Source organism: Pseudoliparis swirei, chromosome 5 (assembly GCF_029220125.1).
Source record: "Pseudoliparis swirei isolate HS2019 ecotype Mariana Trench chromosome 5, NWPU_hadal_v1, whole genome shotgun sequence".
NCBI lineage: Eukaryota > Metazoa > Chordata > Actinopteri > Perciformes > Liparidae > Pseudoliparis > Pseudoliparis swirei.
Genome location: NC_079392.1, coordinates 7,530,150 through 7,556,586, shown reverse-complemented (window position 1 = coordinate 7,556,586; position 26,437 = coordinate 7,530,150). Strand labels below are relative to the sequence as shown.

Here is a 26,437-nt window from a genome sequence, read left to right as displayed (position 1 = left end):
TATTTCCCGGATTCAAATTGACTCTGAATAGACAGGGAGACCATTTTTGAGCCGTGGATATATTGTTGACAGATGATTGGTTGTCAGAATCATCCAAGAGATAATTATAAAGCAGCCGGCACCGCTACTACATACACGACACAGCGTGTCCATGTTTTTATGCGAAGACATGTACAATTAATGAATAGATATTAAACGTGAATTTTACAGGCAGTGAAGGTCAAACGAAGACATGCTGAAGAGTTGCATTATGGGAAATACCGGGCTCCATCGCCCCTGTGTCTCTTGCGTGACTCCAAACACAAACAGTGACAACGTCGCCTCTTAAATCAACGTGCATTATATATAGTAAAGATTTTAAAATCTAGTCATAAGTCAAAAGGCTGTATAATATAATGCACCTCAATAATGAACAGTTAAGTGAATTTCTTTGCACATTACACGTGTCCATGAACCAATGTGCACTGGGTCGCACTTTTATTCCGAGTTGCACGTTGTTCTGTCGTCACTGTGCGAAATGTCTACGCTCTGCTAACCTTTGTCAAATTGTTCATGGATCTTTAATCCGGCCTCAGACCTGTTTATTACAGCAGCGCACTCACAGGATTGGGCGATATTAACCCCCCGGGGACATGCTCGCCAGCTGTTCCACCCCCCTGGCGGAGGGTCAGCTCACACAGGGCCGCTGATGGGTGGAGCAGGGTGGGAGGGGAGGCCTGGAAAGGGAGAGCGGATGTTCTTAGTTCGGTGCAGATCGCCGCAGCGAGAGGACCAGAGGGATGCTGAGGCCGAAGGCGCTTTGAAACGTCGCAGAGGGATTGGATATTTACACGCGGCAGAGTTTTTCTTCATCTTTCTGTCTTCTCCATCACTCGCACGCGGATTTTAGGCTTTGGGTTGGGAACATTTATGGGTTGCCGGTAGGACGCAAGGACAGCTGACTCGCGATGGCCGTGGCTTTGGACGCAGTGTGGATGAGGGTGAAGAACGTCTGCAAACAGAATGGGCTCCTCATCATGTCGGTGCTCGCTGTGGTCATTGGGTGTCTTTTGGGATTCTTCCTGAGGACGCGGCGCCTCACGGAGCAGGTCAGTTGGTCTCCACCCCTTGACCCCGTGTGACGTCGTGCAGCCAGAAGATGGAGATCTGTTTCCTGTGCCTTTCATACTTTTTCACTCAGCGCTTCACCTCATTTCCTCACTGCATTCCCCCCACAATGTCCCACGGACACTCGGCCCCATATCAGTGCTGACCTCTGGGCTTTTTAGTCATTACCTTCGCATTGAAAATGCGGAAGGTTATGTTTTGATCGCCGTGTATTTATTTATTTATTTGTATGCGTGTTACTCGCATAACTAAAAAAGTATTAAACCGAATCGCATGAAATTTGGTGGGATGATTGATTATTATCCGGAGACCATTTGATTAGATTTTGGGATCGATCGGGTCAAAGGTCAAGGTCATGAAAAGTTCAAAATCTTCTTTTTACCATAGCGGTCAATTTCTATCCAATTGGCATGCAACTAATGCCAAAATGTTCATAATGCAATGCCCAATCTTTTGATATGTGAAGGTATGCGCTCTACCGAGTGCCCGTTTTAGTTATATGCATGTTTACGCCCTTTACTAGATTTTTCAACTGTCTATTATAGTTTTGCAGTGGTGGAATGTAACTATGCGTAATTTCAAGGTACCTCTGGTCCATTGAATTTTTAGAGGAAGATACATCAATGCATTTATGAGATTAAGATTTTACATTAGACCAACTTATCCCCTATTTGTTTATGTCTTGTTGGCGTAGGTCGCCAGTTTATCGCAGGCTCATATAGAGACAGACAACCAATCACATTCAACCCTGCGGGAAATGTAGAGTTCAAATAACCTGAGCTGCATGTCTTTGGACTGTGGGAGGAAGCCGGAGAACCTGGAGGGAACCCACGCTGCCAGTGGTCTCTGCCCAACTAGTTAAAATTCTCGAATCCTGATCAAAAAAGACCGAGGAGAGAAAAGTGAAAGACAGCAAAGAAGAAGAAAAAAAGTATACATTTGTGCTGCAGACTTTCTTTCTCTTCCCTCCTGCTCATGCGCATGTACAACTCATTCCTAAACTACTTTGAAAGCAAACCAAATAAAATCCAGCAGGTCCGTTGAGTGGGGGAGGAGCTTAGAATAATATCAGCGAGCAAAAACAACAGACTAAACCGATGATGTCATCAGTTCAGTCAAGTCTTGGCGACATCATAGCTGAGATAGAGAAAAGGATTTATGCAAATAACCGATGTGAAAATGTAGTTTATATTTGATTAGATGTCTTCTATTGTAAATATTAATGGAGTCATATAGATCTGACACAGATTCAGGAAAATTAAAGTATTATATTTAAAAATTAATCATTCTCATTCGAATGCTGTTGAAGCAACTGTTCCTTATTAATGTTTTATTTTGTATTGATGTATTGGTGTTTTCCGAGTACTGATCCGAGTGCTTCTTGTACCACTGATATTATGAATAGGTTTTTTCTACCTTCCAGGCAAATGTTATACTTTACAATCGAGGTAATGCATCAATGAACATTCCTCTGGCTTTTATTTTCAGTTTGTTGTTGCTGTTGTTGGATTGTACGACGCTGCAGACTTCCGTAATCGATCTGCTCTTTCAAGCAATGAAAGCGTACCTGGGGCAATAATAAAATGTTCACTGTGACAAATTGCTTTTATTTTCTTGAATGAGTTTCTTTTTCCAACCTTCACACCACAGAGATCTGTATGCACGAACAACAGAGCCGCCTGGAGGCTGAGAACACAACTTAAAAGTTTATTATCAGACAGACGATAAACAGTTACCACAAACTTCATGTGTGTGAATATGAATATCAAAAGAGCCGGCTTAACAGAGAAAACGTTCTTTCAAGTTTCACTCCAATTCCACAGAGGAGAAATGAAGGGGAGAAACTAATGGGGGGAATCAGAGTGGCCAACACTGATAATATTCACAAGGCTTCACAAGTGTTTGTAACTGGCAATTCTCCATTCGCTGTGGTAGAAGTGTTTACTCTTTATTTTTATTTTTTAGAAGGTTTAAAAGCGTCAAATTAAAAACTTCTAAAGGGCAAATATGTTTTCTCATCGGCTAAGTGGCTATATTCAGTCTGCAATAAGCATCGCTTTAAAAATTCTTTACCCATCACCCCTTTTGACTAAAGCTCTGTCATATTCTCAAATAGGCCTAAAAATAGCAGCTGGCTCTCACAATAAGGGATTACAATCCAATCAATCAAACGCTCTCTCTAATTGTGTATCAAGTAGGAGTGCCTGTCTGTGTGATGACAAAGTACACATGAGGCACGGACCTTTATGTTTTCAGAGAATTTATAGAGGCCTGATCCACCCCCCCCCCTAGGGTAGAGAGCAGAAAGGGTAGTGCGTGTGAGTGTGTGAGTGTGTGTGTGTGTGTGTGGCAGAGAGAGGGGAAATGCTAAAGGATTAGCCCAAATTTTAAAGAATTAACATGAATTTAAAACGACGCTACTATGTAAACATGCTGAACAGTTTCCTACACAAGAACACACGGAGTAGAAATGTACGGCTGAATCTGTGACATAAATCTGGATTATAGCATTATGGGGAGGAGGAGTCAGCAGAATCCCTCCATCAACTACGAATGTCCTAGTCAGAAGGACAAATAGTGTGAGACAGAAAACATCCTTTATAGACAATATCTAACTGCTCATAATGTGATTGAATTCCTCACAGAACCGTTAGGGAGTGAATTAATTCAGCTCATATCGGTTGTTTTTATGAAACAGGGTTGTGCCGCCACACATAAAGAGGACAGCAATTTCGTAGACTGTGAGAAAGTGAAGTGACAGAAAATCAGATTACAGACAGACATTAAGCACATTGCATACACTCAGTGGCCACCACAGGTTGCACCGTTATGATCTATTGCAATGCAATAGATAGAAAGTACACTTTACTTTTACAAGCCCAGTGGACACTGACACAAAAACACCAACAGCCTGTAAGATCTGAACGCTTCTGCCAAACATGGCACCCAAAACTATTGGTCATTGGAAGCATGTCAATGGTGTTGTATCTGTTATTTTATGGCTGTTCTCCTATTCTTTTCAGATATAGGTTTACTCGTCAATGGGTTTTTTTTGTAACTCTCTGACTCCCTTTTATACTTGTTATACCTTCTTCTACCTGCTTTGACAAGAGATACAAATAATCATTTTACCAAAGAAATTAGTTCCACCTCTGCAAGTCACTGACAATGCAGACAATCTATTGAGTATAACATCTGGATAATGTTTGGATTTATACTTTCAAGATTCAACATATATTGTTTTATAAAATAAGACAAGGTTTCAGGCTAAATACATAACTTGCCTACCGGCAGTGTAAAGACATAGCATCTATAGCAGAGAAAGAAAGCTCCTTGGCTCGGGCCTCCTTGGCTTAGGTCTCCTTGGCTCGGGCCTCCTTGGCTCAGGCCTCCTTGGCTCAGGCCTCCTTGGCTCAGGCCTCCTTGGCTCAGGCCTCCTTGGCTCAGGCCTCCTTGGCTCAGGCCTCCTTGTTGTGGTTAAGTTTAGGTTAAACATTGTGGTTTGGGTTAACGTTGACTTTTGGTTTTACAAAACGACAGCCATCTCCTGGTTGCAGTTCCTAAGTTTGTTTGACTCATCCATCCAAGCAGGTCTATCTACAGATGTGCAGTACAACGGGACATGCAGACTACACCCTTGAAAAAGTCCCAGTTGGAGGATGGAGGATGGATTTTGTGTCTCAGCTTAAGAAAAAACCTTTTACTAAGTCTGACCACCAAGCACCATTGATGTAAACACCTAATTTCTCATTGCTAAATCTTCTTTTTTTTCCGGGTTCTAGCTACATAGGGGCCAAAATTATTTTAATCCCAGAAGTTATTTTAGGAGGTGTGTCATGTAGCCATGTAGACTCTTTTCCATCAATCGACCCGGATCCACGTCCTACCTGGAATTTGACACCGTTTATACATTGTCACCTGACTGCCGGAGCGCTTTCTCTGAACATTTAACATGGCCGCTGCTGGGTTAACACGGTTGGGCGAGACGTTGTTTTTGTTATTAACCTGTTCTTTGGAAAGATTTACCTATTTTAATTCAAGAATCATTGAGCTTAACTAAACCACATACTTGACATGCATTGTGAAAAGGAGATGGTGGTGCCATGGAAAAGCGAAAACAAGAACATTGCCTAATGTTTATAATACATTTTGTTGGCCAACATCTGGTCTGATTTGTAAATAAAATGTAATCTAAATTTTCTCTGAAAAACACGAAAAGGTCAACTGTTGTCAGCCAAAAGACGGAAAATTAATCATCGATTAATACCGTTTCCTCACAAGAAAACCACTCCTGAAGTCCATTTAAGAGACAACATCTGACTAGTTTCACCTTTTAATGTTTTTTCAGACAAATAAATAACATTGAACAAATGCTGTAATTTTCCGTTTGGTGACCTTTTAACTTGAAGTTAGCAAATAGGAACGTAAAAGATGAATTGTTAACCGGCAATAAGAATGTTGATCGAATAATGTTAGCAGTTACAGAACCAAAAAAAAGTATTAAAACGTTTTTTTAAAAGACGAAAAGAGATTAGCTGATCCCCCTTGAAGGCCAGCCCACCTGAGCAGTTGTTGTTGCTAGCTTTCGGAGCTTACCCCAATCCCCTTGAAGGAGCACGTTGCAAGTGGCTGGCTAACGAGACATGTAGCATTCACTCTCCAGCTGTAGCCGGGTCATGCTCACTGACACACGGGACGCTCGGCTTGCAATCCAACAGGTGGAAACCCTGACAGCGAAACTAATTGACGCGTGGAGACTTACTGCCAAAGTGGCCGGATGAGTCACGGCAGTGCACTTAATATCATGGCCGCTAACTCCATGAAACACCTTCAGCAGAGTCTGAGGTTAGAGTTAAGTGCAACCATTGCATTGTCTGCTGTGTTTAGGTGCACTAAAGAGGGATTTATGCTTCTGTTGAACGAGTTCACAGTGCCTGCCTCATTTTTTGGTTTCCACCGGTTGATAGCACCGATAGGTGGACGCTTCGTACATCATCAGGTCGTGTTGCGTTATGGTTATTATTAAAGTAATCATGTTTTTTGTGTCACTTACAATGTCCTGTAGCCGATCACCATTTTCTTTTTAACAAGTTACTTTTCACTAGCCGTCTAATGTTCCTCCTCAAATGACCTGTCACTACCATTTCTTCTTCTCTCATCCTGGCAGGAGGTGAAGTACTTCCAGTTTCCCGGGGAGCTGCTGATGAGGATGCTGAAGATGCTGATTCTGCCCCTCGTTATGTCCAGGTACCGAAAACTCTCCCCTGCAGTTTACGATAACCCTCACAGCGTTCACCCCTTGGAGTAACACATGAGGAGTTTTTAGTGACATATTCTGCGGCCATTATAATTATAGTGAAAATTATATAGGTTCACGTGTGGGTGGAGTGGAATATATATTGGGTAATTGTGAAAGAATTCTAAGTGAAACATGACATGCAAGATGTTGCGAAGTGCACAAAAACCAACTTTTAAATTAAAAAGGGGTTTTTATTTCACTCGAATCATCAAAAAAAGGTGTCACTTTTATTCTTATAAAAAACGTTAATTCAATCAATAAATAAAAAAATCCTTACAAAATTATTTATTTAATTTGACAGTCAGTTTTTGACTACAGAAGGTAATACAACTGTTGACTACTTCAATATATGTGGGACAAAATCATAAAGCGCATATTTGAAATGATTGTGATGTCTTGGACCTTTGCATGAGGAAATTCTCTCTAACCCGACCCTCACCAGAGAGGTTGACCTGAACGATCCTGTCTATTAGTTGCAAATGGATCCCTTTAGGTCGAACTATTCGCACAGCTCATGTAGCTCTAACTCCAGCAGAAAGATGTCCGCTCTTGAACAGAGAGAATTGTGCGATAAAAAAGTTGGGACTCGAAGAATTCTACAAAAATCTTCACTTCCATCTTAAAGTTCATACTGCACAACTATACAATGTGACGATATTAAGCAGCAGTTTTGCCTCTGGAGATGATATGCAAATAGCCGTCCTCAATGCAATAAATACTTAATTTTTTTTAACCGAGAACCCTCTTTTACCGCAATTATGTGAACAAAATTACAGATAACAAATGTGCAGAGGTAAATTTCACAACAGCAAACAGGCATTGAAATTGGGTTGTTAACAATTAATTGTTCAACCAAAATTCCCGCAAGGGAGGAAGGCAGCTCCGCGATTAAAGAGTTGGCGCTTCGGATGGAGAATCCTCCAAAATATCCATTCCCATCTTAAAATTCATATTGCACAACTATGCAATGTGACAATATTAGATTGTGGCCAGTTAAAATGTCTACACGATCTGCCTTTAAAAAATAGCCTTTTAAAATGTACATTGTTTTTTGTGAAGTGAGAAACACTACACCAGACTCTAATTGTTTGTCTTAAATATATTAAGCTGGCATGCAGTTATAACAGATGTCCTATTTTTTGGTTTTATTGAAAACTCAACTCAGATTTTGGAAGAGCGAACTTTGGACAGTTTAACAGGCAACCTTAGAAAGCATTCAGCGTATGACTTGCCAGACTTGCCAGCCTTTGTGTGAAAGTCGAATTGACTTCAATCTTTGACATTTCGAGCATGGGGTTTAGAGCATGGAGTTTAGAGCATGGGGTTTAGAGCATGGAGTTTAGAGCATGGAGTTTAGAGCATGGGGTTTAGAGCATGGAGTTTAGAGCATGGGGTTTAGAGCATGGGGTTTAGAGCATGGGGTTTAGAGCATGGGGTTTTCAACGCCTGAGACCGCCGACCCTCAGACAACCTTTAAAAACATCCTTCCCTGAAACAGTTTGGAGCACTTTAAAAACCGCTGAAGTTGAATGAATAGGACATACAGAAAACTAAAAACGGATTTTTCGTTTCCGTGATTTTACAAATGAGCAGAGTTAAATTTTACAACAGCGAACAAACATGGGGCAGGCCAGCGGCAAAACAAAAGTAAATCAGGATTTTAAAAAGCAACTCTTTAACCATTAATCCCACAAAGGAGGAAGGCAGCTGGAATTGGCTGTGTTCCAATCATGAAGTTTGTCACGGCCGTCATTGATTGGATCACAAGAGGTTAAGAGGCTTCATAAAGACAAGACATCAAGAGTCCTGCAACAACCAATCAGCCGATTGTTGATTTTAGGAACGCACCCCTGTCAACATCAACATTAAAGTCACTTTGTAATTATTTTGTTCAACAGTTAATCATTCCAACAGTCGGCCTCGTGATTCGTCTCAGACTAATCTGGTATACATCCGATCATTTCTTGCATACATAAAATCTGCATCCTATGCGGCTGGACACACACGACATACTCGTTATGTCATAGTATCACAGCGGCTGATGGCTTGGCCTGGATAAAAATGCAATGTTTGAAAAATAAAATCTTGCAGACCAGTAGTATGAGTATGCCTAGTACTCATATCAGCAATATCAGACACATTTTTATTCTTTATTTCTATTATATTATGTAACGGGTCTATTATTATGTTTTTTAAAAATTATTCTTGAATTGTAATTTTTTAGCAATCTCAGGCACAAGATTTTCTTTCAGGATTAATAAAGTTCTATCTAATATCATTGAGTCAGTCAGCTGATTATAAACTAGAAAACAACATGTTAATATCTCGGGAAATAATGTCATGAACAGTTCATGTTGTTGACGTTTCGATTCTGAAGCAACATTAAATGCTGCGCATCTTTTTTTGCTCGCTGTGTGTAAACCTGGTATTTTCTGCACAGTTGCAGATAAAGATGAGGCGACACTCAAGTTATTAATGTGATGCTATTTGTAAAATTAGATTCTCACACAGTGCACACACACCTGTATTAACGGTTTGGTCTATTGGGCCGCACCATAAAATACATTCATATAGCATGTTGTCTTTTTAAGGGTGAAGATGATGTCAGAGGATATGATGACACATTTGATTCTTCACTCGATAATTGTTTTTAAAAGTTCATCCTAAAAGCCTTAAAAACACATTCTTACATCACATGACGTCTTTCCTCAAGTTGTGTGTCCAGTCGCCATGGAGCGTCAAGAGGGAGCCTGGGTTATATTATTATCTAAATTCTCTTTACAAGCCTAGTTTGTTTCAGAAAATTCCAGAAAATGGACCTTGTAGTAAGATTATATATTTTTAATGTTTTATGATAAGTTTTTAGATAGATTGAAGGATTACATATCGTCCATACAGATTGAGAATGTCATCCAAGGTAAACCTAGTGAGACAATTCTAAATGCATTGGCTTCACTCGGAAAACCGATGTTACTAACCTGCTGAAAATAAATATCACAAAAACATACCTTTTTGAAGTGAGGAGAGTGCACAAACTAGTGTCTTACTGATGGATTGTATTGAGACATTTGCTTTAACATGGCTCAACGTGCATTATCTGAATAAAGCACTAACTATCACTCAAATGTTTCTTCTCCTAGTTTGATGTCAGGGCTGGCAGCCCTCGACGCCAAGTGTTGCAGTCGGCTCGGTCTGATCACAGTGTCCTATTACCTGTGGACCACCTTCGTAGCCGTGGTAGTAGGAATCATCATGGTCTCCATCATCCACCCAGGCGGCGCGGCCCAGAAAGAGGACTCTGAAGATAGCGTCAAGCCCATCATGAGTTCTGCTGACGCTCTGCTGGATCTCATCCGGTAGGATCAATACAACCTCTGTCTGACTATAGTCGGGATTCAAACAACTGTGACATTACTCAATGCATGGCAATTACTGTATCAGGCTCTTTGTCATATTTAAATTGTAAACATAGAGCACATCCTGTTCAGTTGTTCGGGAAATCTCCTCACCAGCAGAAGAAGTCATGTGCGTGTACCGTGAATCATTGGCTCCAGTCAGGTGGTCTGTACCTTCACATCGTAGAGTGGGTGCTGAGCAGAGGACCGATGGTGCTGGGCGGGGCTGCAGTGAGCTACAGACGCAGCCGTCTTCTGATATAACCCCCACTGAAAGCTGCACACAGATTATTCCTATGCTGCAGGGGATTTGTCTCGTCATTATTTGAAGGTGATGTATGGAGCTGGATTATGAAGAGAGGGACAAACAGAAGGGGACCACATCAGGAGCACATTATAGCATTATAGTTTTTGTATGGATCCACCCGTAGACTTCAAATATAAATGCACAACGCGTCTTTGATTCCCAAAACGACATTTTGACATCATTGGGAGCCAGAGGCTGTGCAGTGATCCGTGGGGGTTATCGAGGTCCAGCCTGATCTCTATAAATACATTTACAATCAAATTGTCATGATCCAAGCTGCAGAAATGTCACATTTCATTCCAGAATATTTTTTTTAGTTTGGCCTAAATCCGTGGACAGGCAGGGTTTATGAACTATACTGCAGCCAGTCACCCAGGGGCGGCGGAGATGTGTTGGCTTCACTTTGAGGGGGAACTGTCATGTCTTCCATCTTTGTTTACAGTCTATGGTCAAGATCCAGAAATGCTACATGCTATACTTCCCATATTTCAATTTATAAATCTTCACTTCCTGGTGAATTACTCCTGTCTCTTAAACTCCATGCCCTTAGTTTATAATGCTGGCTCCTTCCATGGATTACTGCTGACATCATCAGGGTTATTATCAGACTTTAGTCAGTTCCTCCACGAAGGACGTCATGCTTTGCACTCACTGACCTTATTTACAGCACAACACACAAGTTTAAATACCATATGTAAGAAAAAGAAAAAATGCATTTCCTGTCTTTCTGCCAGCAAAATACAAAACAGCTGTGAGACAAACTTCTTCCAGACAGCACAGTAGCAGCGACGCAGTTCAAAAAAATTCGATGTCGACAACAACATGACATAACATATGATATTCTATTCTTGAGTGCTATCAATGATGTACGATAATCTTACTTTCTGCTCTTACTGATGAATATGAATGAATAGAAAAATTATTTGATGCTCTGTACAAGATGGCACACAATAATATCGGGCATACTCGCTGATAAAAAGTGGACCAACCTGGATTAATAACACCGCAAAAGAGCAAATGTTATCCTGACTGCCAGTTTTGTTTATTTGCCCCAAATCCTGACAAGATTTTCTTTTCAGGATTAATAAAGTTCTATCTAATATCATTGAGTCAGTCAGCTGATTATAAACTAGAAAACAACATGTTAATATCTCGGAAATAATGTCATGAACAGTTCATGTTGTTGACGTTTCGATTCTGAAGCAACATTAAATGCCGCGCATCTTTTTTTGCTCGCTGTGTGTAAACCTGGTATTTTCTGCACAGTTGCAGATAAAGATGAGGCGACACTCAAGTTATTAATGTGATGCTATTTGTAAAATTAGATTCTCACACAGTGCACACACACCTGTATTAACGGTTTGGTCTATTGGGCCGCACCATAAAATACATTCATATAGCATGTTGTCTTTTTAAGGGTGAAGATGATGTCAGAGGATATGATGACACATTTGATTCTTCACTCGATAATTGTTTTTAAAAGTTCATCCCTAAAAGCCTTAAAAACACATTCTTACATCACATGACGTCTTTCCTCAAGTTGTGTGTCCAGTCGCCATGGAGCGTCAAGAGGGAGCCTGGGTTATATTATTATCTAAATTCTCTTTACAAGCCTAGTTTGTTTCAGAAAATTCCAGAAAATGGACCTTGTAGTAAGATTATATATTTTTAATGTTTTATGATAAGTTTTTAGATAGATTGAAGGATTACATATCGTCCATACAGATTGAGAATGTCATCCAAGGTAAACCTAGTGAGACAATTCTAAATGCATTGGCTTCACTCGGAAAACCGATGTTACTAACCTGCTGAAAATAAATATCACAAAACATACCTTTTTGAAGTGAGGAGAGTGCACAAACTAGTGTCTTACTGATGGATTGTATTGAGACATTTGCTTTAACATGGCTCAACGTGCATTATCTGAATAAAGCACTAACTATCACTCAAATGTTTCTTCTCCTAGTTTGATGTCAGGGCTGGCAGCCCTCGACGCCAAGTGTTGCAGTCGGCTCGGTCTGATCACAGTGTCCTATTACCTGTGGACCACCTTCGTAGCCGTGGTAGTGGGAATCATCATGGTCTCCATCATCCACCCAGGCGGCGCGGCCCAGAAAGAGGACTCTGAAGATAGCGTCAAGCCCATCATGAGTTCTGCTGACGCTCTGCTGGATCTCATCCGGTAGGATCAATACAACCTCTGTCTGACTATAGTCGGGATTCAAACAACTGTGACATTACTCAATGCATGGCAATTACTGTATCAGGCTCTTTGTCAGATTTAAATTGTAAACATAGAGCACATCCTGTTCAGTTGTTCGGGAAATCTCCTCACCAGCAGAAGAAGTCATGTGCGTGCACCGTGAATCATTGGCTCCAGTCAGGTGGTCTGTACCTTCACATCGTAGAGTGGGTGCTGAGCAGAGGACCGACGGTGCTGGGCGGGGCTGCAGTGAGCTACAGACGCAGCCGTCTTCTGATATAACCCCCACTGAAAGCTGCACACAGATTATTCCTATGCTGCAGGGGATTTGTCTCGTCATTATTTGAAGGTGATGTATGGAGCTGGATTATGAAGAGAGGGACAAACAGAAGGGGACCACATCAGGAGCACATTATAGCATTATAGTTTTTGTATGGATCCACCCGTAGACTTCAAATATAAATGCACAACGCGTCTTTGATTCCCAAAACGACATTTTGACATCATTGGGAGCCAGAGGCTGTGCAGTGATCCGGGTGGGGGGGGGGGGGGGGGGTTATCGAGGTCCAGCCTGATCTCTATAAATACATTTACAATCAAATTGTCATGATTCAAGCTTCAGAAATGTCACATTTCATTCCAGAATATTTTTTTTTAGTTTGGCCTAAATCCGTGGACAGGCAGGGTTTATGAACTATACTGCAGCCAGTCACCCAGGGGGCGGCGGAGATGTGTTGGCTTCACTTTGAGGGGGAACTGTCATGTCTTCCATCTTTGTTTACAGTCTATGGTCAAGATCCAGAAATGCTACATGCTATACTTCCCATATTTCAATTTATAAATCTTCACTTCCTGGTGAATTACTCCTGTCTCTTAAACTCCATGCCCTTAGTTTATAATGCTGGCTCCTTCCATGGATTACTGCTGACATCATCAGGGTTATTATCAGACTTTAGTCAGTTCCCTCCACGAAGGACGTCATGCTTTGCACTCACTGACCTTATTTACAGCACAACACACAAGTTTAAATACCATATGTAAGAAAAAGAAAAAATGCATTTCCTGTCTTTCTGCCAGCAAAATACAAAACAGCTGTGAGACAAACTTCTTCCAGACAGCACAGTAGCAGCGACGCAGTTCAAAAAAATTCGATGTCGACAACAACATGACATAACATATGATATTCTATTCTTCGAGTGCTATCAATGATGTACGATAATCTTACTTTCTGCTCTTACTGATGAATATGAATGAATAGAAAAATTATTTGATGCTCTGTACAAGATGGCACACAATAATATCGGGCATACTCGCTGATAAAAAGTGGACCAACCTGGATTAATAACACCGCAAAAGAGCAAATGTTATCCTGACTGCCAGTTTTGTTTATTTGCCCCAAATCCTGACAAGATTAAAAAACATTGGTTGCTTTAAGCTTTTCAGTTCCCGTATTCCGGGATGACTTCATTGATTAAAAACATGTAATATTCTTTATTAAGAGATGTTACCCAATTTCTCAGACCCAGCATCAGTAAACATGACTATTAGCGGTCACCTGTCATACATCGTGCCTCTGCAAATCTAATCCGAGCATTTAGTTCCATGCTGTTGTTGGTGGAGCGAAGGGGTTAATCGGCACATGTGCACAGCTGCGTCGGCCGGCAGGATGGACCAGCACGGCGAGCAGATAATATTTGACTTTGGAGACTTAAACTTGCATTTTAAACCTTTAAAAAATACATATTTGTTAGTAGAGCCTGGAGTTCTTATTCTACTTCACTGTGAATCCGAACTGAAGAGGGAAAGGCTGATCACTCCTGAGTTTTGGCATTTGAACGCAGTAAATACAGCTGATTTAACATCTCTTCCTCTGGGGATTCCTACCACATGTAAAGAGGGACAGACTTCGTTTGACTCGACAATCAGTTTGATTGTCACAAGGTGTGAGATCTGACTTTTATGAAGACAGAGCTAATTAAAATTTATAATTTTGTCCCTGAGACTACATCTGTTGATCTTTGTGACAGAGCTGTTTATCTCACTGTGCTGTCAAAAACACAATGAAACATTTACCAGATAGTTGCATGAGCATTGGACATTGGCATTGAATTATTTATGGTATTTTGGCAAAGTTGCATGCCAATCTGGACAAAAAAAATGTATCGCATAAAAAAGAGTTTGACCTTTCCATGACCTTGGTCCTGACCTTTGACCTTGAATTTCCCAAAAAATAATTTCATGATTCAAGGACAACCAAACATCCCACCAAATTTCATGCGACCAAGAACATTTTGACTGTTCAAGGACCTTCATGACCTTTGACCTTGAATCGATCCCAAAAATTTCATGCTTGTCCAGATCTATAAACAATCATCCATCCAAATTTCGGCGCCTGTTCATGATACTTTGAGTTCTACAAAGACTTGACCTGTTCACTAACCAACGACCTGATCGATCCCAAAATCTAACTCAACTGGTCCCCGGATAATAAATAATCATCCCACCAGTTTTTATCTCGTTCAATATTTGAGTTCTACAAATTGACCTTTGACCCATGACCTTTGACCTTTGACCCGATCGATCCAAAATCTAATCAATCAATCCCTCGGAATAATAAACAATTCATCTCCACATTATTTCAAATTGGTCGTCAAATATGGAATTTGCATATATAACAAATAATACAAATAAAAAATAAATAAACAACACATGACATCAAACATAACCTTCTGGCATTTTCAATGCGAAGGTAATAAGATTGGAATTTCAATCAATGCAGATGTTTTTTTTCAAAACAACTTTATAGTTGTGGGGGATGAAAGTAAAAACTTTAGGGCCCACCAGAAACCATTTGTTTCAATCAAATTAGCCTCTTGTTTTTACAGAATTGTAGGATGGCATGCAAATTAGAACGTGTTGTCCTACTGGGAACATTAAGTATAAAAAGAGGTCACGGCTGCCGAGTCGGCACTGTGTTGCACAACTGCAGTCAAACAGACCAGCAGCCAAACTATTTATTTCAGATTTGGTTGATTAAAACAGCAAGCTAAAAGTCACAATGACATCCTTCTTTTACCTTTTATATTGTTCGTTTTCATTATTTATTTGGTGTAAATGTGAAAATTAGGTCCCTTGCTACCAATCCTCCTGGAAACAGGCCACAGAGTCAAAGCTGAAGTGTTTCCTGGCTCCTGTTTTGTATTGTCAGCTTGCCCGAAACACCGGGATGTTTTATTTGAAGCCTGCTGACTCGCTGCCATGACATTTACCAAAATATTAGTGTTATTTTGATCTTTGCAGCGAAGAATGATCTGATGAATATAACTAAAGAATATAGTGTACAATGTTACTTCCTGTGAACAAGCATACGGATGTTAAACTTATTACACAATGGGAAAAATGTATCAAATTGCTTTCTTGCTTTTCTATTGTTCTACCTTCCTGAACAAGAGCGTTTTAATCTGTGTGCATCTTTGCCTCGCAGCAACATGTTCCCATCTAACCTGGTCCAGGCCACCTTTCAGCAGGTGAGACAATCGATATAATACACACATCGCTTTTAAACACAAAGTCAAGGTTGCTTTTTTCCTAATTGTGTTTCTATTCCCGGCAACAGTATCGAACGAGCAGCGTGTACACGGTGAAACCCAAGCCCGCGGTGAGTCAGGCCCAATCAGAGTCCACCACGCGGCGAGCTCTCATTTACGGTATCCAGGACGAGAATGGGACCGACATCCAGAACTTCGCCCTCGACCTGACCCCGCCGCCCGACGTGCTCGTACGCATTCGGGAAGGAACGAGCGACGGAATGAATGTCCTTGGAATTGTTATATTTTCAGCCACCATGGGTAAAAACATGCATTATTCTTGTCTGGATTCTGCTGGATTCTTCTTCAAGTAGAATTCATCACCGCCAACGGAAATGCTTTTGTCCATCTTTTTAACAATGGTGCCCTTTTTTTCCGCAGGTATTATGTTGGGAAGGATGGGGCCCAATGGCACCGCGCTGGTGAACTTCTGCCAGAGCCTGAACGAGGCCGTCCTTAGAATTGTTGCCATTGTTATATGGTAATGCTCTCTTTCTACTCGCTCCCCTTCAGGGAAGTCATACACAATTTAAGCATCCGCTTAGTCCGGGGTCGGGACGCGGGGGCAGCAGACCCAGCAGGCTGAGCCAGACTTCCCTCTCACCGCAACATTCGTTCCCAGGTCAGCGGGAAGGCATCCGAATCAGATGTCCGAACCACCTCAGCTGACTCCTTTCATAACTTTAGTGAGCTACCCAAAAGCTGCCTCACTAGCTACAAGGAGACCTGATACCAAAACATCATCTAAACGTTAACCCGCTGACAGAAAGCTATGAAATAAGAATACAGACAATACAAAGTGCAGAAGACCCCGTCATGCAAGTAAATGTATTTTATTTCCAGTTTTATGGATCTTAGCATAAAATAGTTAAATGATTTGATATGAAATTCCTGCTGTTTGTCTGCAGAATAAGTCTCTGGATATTAGAAACATTTTCATGACAAAAACAATAAGGTTAGCGTATACAAATCCTGTTGTTTGCCTGCTGCACAAGGAAAGTAAGTTAGTCTGTTTTTACTTTTTTTTTACTTTAGCATGTAGAAATATTCGTGTTTTAATTAAGTTACTTCAGCATGTGTCATTTCTGTGACGTTAAATCCTCATGTTTACCTTCAAGATATACCAGATATGTACGTTAGATTATTTCAACTCTGGGTTTAATTAATCTATATTAAAGGCCATTTAATATTTAGTGAAAATAATTCGTATTATTTCATTTAAGCACACCTGCTTTTCACTTCACACACAAATGATGAGCTTTATGCTGCGGTCAATAAAGCAAAGTGAAATTTCACGTTGCTTTAATCGCGTGAGTTTACTCGTCGGACTAATTGTGATCATTCACGCTAGAGGCGCCGGAGAGGAGGAGTGTCTTATCTCCATGGAAACAGTTATCATACTTTCAACTTTCCGGGCGGCAGAAATTTGCGTTACTTGCATCCATTCGTGTCTTTGTATTGACTCTGTATGAAATAATATTATTATTTGATAATCAGTTTCTGTGCAACATTACCCCATCACCTTATCATGACCCAGGGCCATGACACGATTTCCTGAACAATACTATTTTAGGCTCATGGAAATGTATAATCATACATTTCATTTGTACAGCACCTTAAAGCTCAGTGGGTAAGAGGGCCGTCCTGAAGGGTAAAATATGTCAAGGTTAAAAGGTACTCAATGGTTGAACACCTCACTTGAGCATCTCGGGATGGCGTGGCGTGGGAACCTGCCTGTAGATCAACAGATGTGACATTTATATCATCTATAAAGGACTTCACACAGCCACTGCTAACCCTTTGAGCTACTCCTCGCCCTAACAGGTACTTCCCGTTTGGCATCGTGTTCCTGGTGGCCGGTAAGATCCTGGAGATGAGTGACCCGTCAGCCATGGGGAAAAAGCTGGGCTTCTATGCCCTCACTGTGGTGTTTGGTCTGGTGCTACACGGTTTGTTCATCCTGCCTTCCATGTACTTCTTCATCACCAAAAAGAGCCCCATCGTTTATATACGGGGGATCCTGCAAGCCCTGCTCATCGCCCTGGCAACGTCTTCCAGGTAACTGCAGGGAGATCAAACTTAATCAACTGGGTCTTTGTTTGTATTGTGAAAAAGATCCCTATGTTGGCTTTTATTTTTCTCAAAATGAAATATCCCTGAGTCCTAATACCACTTATCCTTTCCTTTCCATTTCCTGGAACCATACCATGAAAAGCCTCAAAGGGGCTGTAGGAGATCAGGAAACATCTGGAGTGTGTGGGAAGAGATGGGAATGTAATTCGATCAGACTGACCCTGGTCCAGTGCATGCACATGTTGTTGATATTTTGTGACTTAGCTCCTCTCTCCACATGACCGGTGAATTAACCTTCACACTGTCGGTGCTTTCGCATGTTTTGGCTTCTCCACATTAGCAGACATTATGTTGGCCGTGGCCGACTACAGACTGGTTTCATTTACAACCCACATGGAAATTAATGGTAACCAGTGGCTGCCTGGAAGGCAGGAAAGTGACAAGCTGAAAATCTTTGGAAAATGTTCCTCATCAATGTCGGCTTCAGGGAATTTACATGAATTAAAATGCACAAAAGCTTTGAGATGGTCCCAGAAATGTTGCACGATCAATCCTTGGACAGGACGGTGTGTTTAGAGATCCATATAGTTTATTATTTACTTTGCCAGAGTAATCAGCAAACAGCATGTGCTGCATGCTGAATGTCCCATAAGAGTTCCAGCTGTTTATATCACCACAGCAAACCACTACAACACTTGTTTACACACACATGTATGCCTGGGAGAAATTATGGGATGTTTATGGAATAATCTATTTTTTTCTTCTGCTGACCTTGTGAGCTCTTTCTCTCTCTTTTTCCCTGTCTTCCTCAGCTCTGCCACATTGCCTATAACCTTCAAGTGCCTCTTAGAGAACAACCACATCGACCGCCGAATCATCCGCTTTGTGCTCCCCGTGGGCGCCACCATCAATATGGACGGCACCGCTCTCTACGAGGCCGTGGCGGCGATATTCATCGCCCAAGTTAACAATTACGAGCTGGACTTTGGCCAGATCATCACCATCAGGTCAGTGGGCCGTGCCATTACCAGCTGGGCCTCTAAACTCATTAACATGGGGAAGATATTACTGTGATTTTAAAGCAATGATATCAACGAGATTAAATCCGTAAATCGGTCGAGCCGATATGCATTCTACATAATTTTTTGGTTTATAATATATACACGATACACTCTTCTGTGGACCGGATTAGTCGCGGCACAGATGGAGGAAGATGTCTGACACCAGTATGAAAGTGCTAGCGAGGAAGTAAATATTGATGATTGCTTTAATAACTGCAGTTAAAGGTTACTGATGCCTTTAGAAGTATTGGATCGATTTTTTTCTCTCTCTTTGACGATGACGGCCTTTCTTTGATCTCTTCACCAGGTAATGAAACCATCGTATATTTAGATTAAATATCTTACAGTTTTTGAGTTCTGAAGTATGGAAAAGCGTGCGTTTCCCAACTGATACATCAACAGGGCAAGAAGTGGAAGCACAGATTACATAAAACAAATGGATGTTTGGTACAGCACGCAGAAGATAATCTGCAGACAATAGCAATACATGATAACAAGGTTATTGTGTTTCAAGAGCAAAGCAGAAGAGTGATGCTCATTTAGCTTCACCCTGTCCTGAAATACAATAATACTGTGTATGTCCAGGGAACCACAGGACACACCTGTAACAGTTTAGCTCCACACCGTCCTTTTTGTATTGGTTGTTTTCATCCGGTCACTAACTATCATGTCATTCCAGATCCTGCTTCCCATCTCGTCAATCCAACTCCCTTCACCTGCCTCTGATCACTCCCTCGTTAGTCAGTAAAGATTCTTCACTGCAAGCGTCACCAACATCGGAACAGACAGAATAATCAAACTATGGAACGCTCGAGGGCTTGGTCGGAAAAACACAAGACAATCTGGCAGAGGACAAGTGGAAGTGAGGGAGCTAAATAGTGAGGGACTAATGAGGGGATGGGCTGCAGGTGAGAAGGGCGTGAGGACCAGGTGAAGGGAATGAGGGACTAACGAGGGAGTGATCAGAGGCAGGTGAGGGGAGTTGGACTGACGAGATGGGAAGCAGAATCTGGAATGACATGAGATTTAGTGACTGGATGAAAACAACAAATACAATAAGGAAGGTGTGAAGCTAAACTGTTACAACACCTTGCACTGTCGTGTTGTGACAATGGACTCTAAGACCACCTCTGAAGAACATTGTCATAAATCAGTAGCGTGAGACTATAATTGACATCCCCATCAGTTGTCAACCTGCCCCATATGTGCAACTGTATGCTTTTCTATATAATTCCATACAGCAACTGCAGATTGAAACTATCCTCTTATCTCTCTGCAAAGAGCCATGTGGCCTCGATGAACCGCCATATCCAAGTCACGCCACTGACCCCAAAGCCCCCTCTTTGCCTTCTCTCACCTTGATGAGCGACGGGATCATCCCATCCTCAGCTTCTGGATCGGCTCCAGCTAGCAGACGGACACTAACATGTCGTCCGCTCTCCACACAATCTCGACTGTTATGCAAAGGTTTAACAGAGAGGATGCTTTTAATAAGTATGTCGCTGGACAGTTGCTATGGAGATATTGTCTGAATCATGAGGCCAGGCTTATATGTTTTTTATTCCATGTCGAGAACAAATCAATAAAATATCATCAACTGAATCTGGAGTGGAGGTGCTAAAATGTTCCACCTCAAATGTGTGAATAAACAATCAGTCTGTGAGGATGATGAAAGTTTTATGAAGTGCAGCTCGGTAGTCCCGGGTACGATTCTGCCCAGTGCCCTGTCGCCATACAAGAGGGTTGATATTGGACCATGCTGCAAACCCTTATCATTTAAAAAAAAAAAAAAATATTGTAGTTTCTGCCCACAGCAAATGGTTCTGTTTGGTTATGTTAGGGAAAGATAATGGTTATGGCAATGAGAAACAATAGGGAGAAGTTTTCATTAACAATTTGGTGACTTACGAGACAGAAGGCACCCATGAATATCTCCATAGTTCCATGTTGAGGCCCCCCCCTCAGTTAGGTTCACCTCGGCTCGTTCTTCCATCACAGTTGCTTTGACTGGAGGAATCCACCACGGCGCAACCTTTTGGATTCAGCCCCCCACCCCCTGTCGCCTCTGCCTTATTTCAGTGGTGCTGTTCTTGCTTTTTATTTTTTTCTGGATAATTCTACAAGAGGGAAAAAGAGATGGACAGTCATTGGAAAAAGAGGAGTGGTGATATGCTTTTTGTGAGAGAGAAAAGAAATGGAAAAAGGATTGAAAACAGCACATCGTTGCAACCTTTAATTGTGTATAGGGCCTCTTATGACATCACGCAGGACCCTCTGTTGAAGGTCCACCGCCATGATCATCTCTTCAGTTGATACATTACATGCAGCTCTTATGTTTACTAATTATCAGGTTTCTAAATCTCCAGTATCACAGCCACTGCAGCCAGTATCGGTGCAGCAGGGATACCGCAAGCTGGACTGGTCACCATGGTGATAGTGCTAACATCCGTTGGGTTGCCAACTGATGACATCACTCTCATCATTGCAGTGGATTGGGCATTGTAAGTAGCCAAAGAACCTGTGAGTCCCATCTTCATCATCCTTTCTGAATTCGGCTAAAATATTTTGTGTTGAAGTTCAACTCATCTTGTCAAATGTCTTCCTCTTCAACAGAGACAGATTCCGCACCATGGTGAACGTCATGGGGGATGCTTTGGCCACAGGCATCATGGCACATATCTGCAGGAAGGACTTCATGCAAGAGGGCGATGGGGTGAGTTTTACTTTGAGCTTCTTTTCTGATTGAAGTTAAAATAACCTTTTTTATTTGTAATTTACTGAAATTCGAATTATAAAACTTATTCGGTGTCCAGCTCCTTTTCAACATCGATTTCCCCTTCCCTAACTCCCTTCCTGTGACCCCGTCGGCCTCCAGGTGCCTTTGATCTGCGAGCCCCAACCCGTGTTGATGAACTGCCACAACAACGGCAACTACCGGCCCCCTTCTTCGGGAGTCAAACACGAGCTCGTCCCCTCCGACGTGGCCCGGCTGATGCAGCTGGAGGAGGGCGTCCGGCCGCCTGCGGACAGGAAGAAGCATCCGATTCCCCCGAGGCACCTGAAGAAGGGCAAAGAGCACTGCTCCATCGACATGAACGGCCTTGAGACCAACGTATAGCCTCCTGCTGGAGTTTGATGGGCTGTTTGTGTGGATGAGCAGAGGACTCTCTTACACAGGGGACTACAGCGCAGCCAGGCTCATCTTCATATCTTCATCTTATTGTTGTGGGGGCAAAACTCATTGGGGACAACATGTCCTGAAAAGAGTGAACGCCTCGTAATGGCAGTGAAATGCTTTCTGTACGACTGGACAAGAAGCACGCTGAGAGAGGGATTGATCACACCCAGAGGACAACAACGTGATTTTATTCATAAAACCTGTCCTCGGTGTGGACCTGCAGCATCTATACCTTTGATTACAGGTACATGCATTGACGAACTGATTTCCTATTTGATATCTACATTTTATATAATTTTTTTTCTTTCTTCTGTTTTCAAAATTTAATTAGAAATGTATTCAATTAATTTTATACGACTGAAAGCAACCAGCTGTTTGTGTCATTATAAGAGACAGGATGGGGTTGCAAGTGTCTGGTTTTAGTTGAATGATCAGGAGGCAAAGTGAAATGCCCTAATTGTTTAATTTTGCCTTAACAAAGCTGGCGGTGCTTTTGGCTCGACGGGATGGCGGGGAAGAGAGAGATGAAGACCAGATCCAGAATTTGACCTCCTCTCGTGGTCGTGATACAGTACAAATGTGATACAAGGGGCAACATAGAGATTTGTTTGAACAGCATCAGGAGAACTTGATTTAACCCTCCTGTTACCTTCACATTTACGAACATATTTTACCCTCGGGGTCAATTTGACCCCAGCAATTAAAACCTCCAGAAAATTCTTAGAATTAATATTGTTTCCCAAGTTTAAGTGTGAGGTACTTGATGTGTGTTTGTTGACTACCTAAATAGCCCTTTAAATATATAAAAAAAGTTGATATTTCTTATATGTTTGACAGTGAAAAACAGCCTGGGGTCAAATTGACCCCAAAGAACACCAACGTTAAACATTGAATGGGGTCAAATTGACCCTAAAGGTAACAGGAGGGTTAATTTAACTTTCTGTGCACTTGAATAGCCTAAAACAACCACCGCTCAACATAAGCAGAGATTTGTTGCCGCTATTTGCAAAAACATAAACCAAGAGCTTTATTGTCTTTATTCACAACATGTAAACTTACTTGGAACTTGTAGTCGTTGATTAAAGTCTCTTACCATTATATACCAGCACTAAAGGTAACACAATACTGCTGCTAACACTGGCCCTGAAGTGAAGGCTCCCTGACGACTCTATCGTGAGGCTTCGAGGATACGATGTTCTCCTTGGTTGCATCGTTGGTTGAACAGTTTTTTTTCTCGAACAGAAGTTTTTCAAAGAGGGAAGCAGACCAGTGGGGCTCTCAACAGTTTCAGAGGAGGCTCAGTGAAAGCAGGTAAAAATAAAATAAGACATTAGGTATCCCATTAGTTATCAAAAGAGGAGCACATAGAATAGTTTTCAGTGAAGGTGTGTGATCTGGATAAAGTGAGAGTTCAGGGACACGGTAGTTTAGGGAATTTTACTGTTTTTACCATTTTCCCAAAGTCAGAAATTAAGAAATGACTTTGGCCAGACATTGTCAAATACTAACTTTAGCATATCTCAAGCAGTTGTTGAGTTTGCGGCGGGGTCACTAATAGGCGGACCGCGTGTTGGTGCTGTTGTATCTCGACCCAGACTTCATAGCAATAGATAATTGAGAATCATTACATTTTTGACGGAGCACTTCTATTGTAACTGGCGCACTTTTCAGGTCCGGAGGTGGCTGTCGAACAGCAACCCAGAGTCTCACACTTTGAAAACTCCATCGTAAGCAGACATTTGCAATTTGGCAATTTGACCAATTCCGTGTGTTGGAAATGATAGCACGTGACGCTACGGCCAATCAAGCGTGTGTATCCCGATAAGCATCGCCCTCGACTTGAGTGAGATGAACACACATGGAGGAGTCAGAGAAGTTATTTCACACAGTGTTCTCCAAAAAGAGAAAGATGGACAGCTGATCCTTGAACCAAGAATGGACAGGCTGTTATATGTTCAGTCTTTTCAAAGGCAGTTCAAAACCAGCATGCCTCGTGTGTTCAGAGACCTTGGTGATTATTAGTGGCAATGTGAAGCTCCACTACGAGACAAAGCACTGATCTTTTGAGGAAACACACCGACTCACATCCGAAATGAAGACACATACAAATAAGCAGCCCAATATGATCAGAAGCCTCACATTCATTCACTGCCCAACATGCATCTTAATAGAGAGGAGAAAAGAGGTGGAAATAGTGGTTTTATTAACTACAGATAAAGTCCCTGGACACAATTCTTTCATTTTTCTAAAGTGAACTACTTTGATGCACATTTTTCCAAAAGCTTTCAGTTATATATTTAATTGTTTTATTCAATCCTTTATTTACTTGAAATGAGAGTCGATGTATTTGTTATTAGAGTATGTATTGTTTATAATTCATCCAGGTTTATTTGAAATCTGACAATAAATATTGTTTAGATATTGTTCAATTTCCATATTTTAAATGACATACAGACGTTAATACAACTGTGGGGGGTCTTTTCATCGTTGGCTGTTTATAAGATGTGAATGTAGTCATTGTGACGGCCCCCATCTTGGCTTTTGGCCGCCGCCATCTTGTTTTATTTGCAACAAGAGGTGACATGTGAGGGAGGATCTAATGACAACGGAGGTGTCCAAGATGTGAGTTCACTTTTATGAACTGAAAACCGACTAAAAAAGGGTTCAAGTTCTAAAACGAAAGCTCCACAAGTCTCAGATCGGACAACGCTGTGGCAGCAACCCGTCAATCACCAAGTAGCCACGCCCCACAGCATAGCTTGCATTAATGTCTATTTTATTATCGATGGGACCATGATTTAGTAATTGAACATTATGCTGTATGGAAGAAGACTTAAAACTAGCGATTGAGACCATAAAGTCACATTTACAATGTTTACTGATGGAATATATGAAGTGAGAAGTAAAGTGGGTGTATCAATACAATCAGATTTATTTTTACAAATTGAGGAGTCGCTTCTTAGGTCAGTAGCAATAATGCAGGTTTTAGGCACATCCTCATTGGCTTCACTTTTCAGGTCCGGAGGTTGCTGTCTGATCCTCTTCAGCAAAGTTTGTAAAAATCAGACAGCAAACCAGATTCTCCCACTTTGAAAACTCCAGAGTAAGCAGACATTTGCAATTTGACAATTTCGGTTTTCCTTTCAAATCTGGGACGAGTGAATCCAAAAATTGTGGTTAGCCATCAAAATGGCAGGTGTGATCAGGATGACCAATCAATCACTCTATAGCAGCAGGTGCTTTCAGACATAGGCTTACCATCCTCATTAAGTTGCAAACATATGATGCAAAATTCACGTGTACAGTTTTGCTTTGTGGCCAGTGTGATCAGGAGGATTTATTCTTATCCTTTAAACCTGAATGTTTACAGGTGCAATTTCATTCTTATCACATACAGGCTCAAATTTAGTCAAATACTTCATGTATTTTGATATTTTATCAACCTGTCAGATTCCACGGTTGAACGGGTTGACAGCATTTTTCTCATGGAAAGATAGTAGGCTACTCAGAGATGTTTTGTTTCTTTCTTTTTACAGTTTCCGGCATATATTTACGACATTGGACATATTAGCTGCATATGAGAGTATATATATATATATATATGTTTGAGAAAAGACAAAAGAGAAATGAGCAGTGACACCGCCCTGGATGGGAGAACCTGCTGAAATATCCAGCAGATGTTCTTGTGAATGTTAGGAAACACGAAGTCTTCTTCAGCCTTTTAAAATAATGTATTGCTGTGTTCAATGACTGTATATGTGACAATACTATATTGCTGTTTGTGAAAGTGACACTGTATTCAGAGCAATATAGTGAGTTTTTTGTCATATTAAAAATATTTGCTAACACTAAAAAAAAATGTAGGAATGGACTGAAATAGCAGCAGCATGGATTGAAGCTTCAGATATATTAAAATTGCATTCGTGTGAAATATTTCATTCACAAGCACATGGTAAAAATTATCATATCAACAATCAACCACGTTGTAGGTAAACTACTTTAGTTACAGTTCACCCTAAAATCAAAAATACATATTTTTCTATAGGTCAATCTAGAGAATCTGTTTTGGGGCGTGTTGCCGAGTGCTGGAAGTACAGACACACCTGGCACCGCTGAGCTAGCCAGCATTTCAAACGCTAGATTGATAAATAGCACGACATGTAAAAATACTTTTCGATTTTGAGTCTACTGTCCCTTTAACAGTTCAGTCCCGGTTAGTTTGATGCT

At 41.3% G+C, this 26,437-nt stretch overlaps 1 protein-coding gene across 1 annotated transcript; it reads left to right on the top strand.

Moving 5' to 3' along the window:
- The first annotated feature begins 811 nt into the window (after positions 1-811).
- slc1a7b (solute carrier family 1 member 7b) lies at positions 812-26,069 on the top strand. The gene is made up of 11 exons (XM_056414187.1): positions 812-1,088; positions 6,275-6,354; positions 9,547-9,762; positions 15,796-15,838; positions 15,928-16,159; positions 16,280-16,379; positions 17,723-17,956; positions 18,784-18,978; positions 21,399-21,533; positions 21,646-21,745; positions 21,908-26,069. Exons 1-11 carry the CDS (start codon positions 948-950, stop codon positions 22,148-22,150), a joined length of 1,719 nt encoding a protein of 572 aa, XP_056270162.1. The 5' UTR covers positions 812-947; the 3' UTR covers positions 22,151-26,069.
- The last annotated feature ends 368 nt before the right edge of the window (positions 26,070-26,437 follow it).

Bases quoted from the DNA above. Each gene is read 5' to 3' on its own strand.
- slc1a7b (XM_056414187.1), top strand. From the start codon at position 948: ATGGCCGTGGCTTTGGACGCAGTGTGGATGAGGGTGAAGAACGTCTGC. The intron at 15,839-15,927 runs GTGAGACAATCG...TCCCGGCAACAG, and splicing joins TCCAGGCCACCTTTCAGCAG to TATCGAACGAGCAGCGTGTA. The intron at 18,979-21,398 runs GTCAGTGGGCCG...CTAAATCTCCAG, and splicing joins GGCCAGATCATCACCATCAG to TATCACAGCCACTGCAGCCA.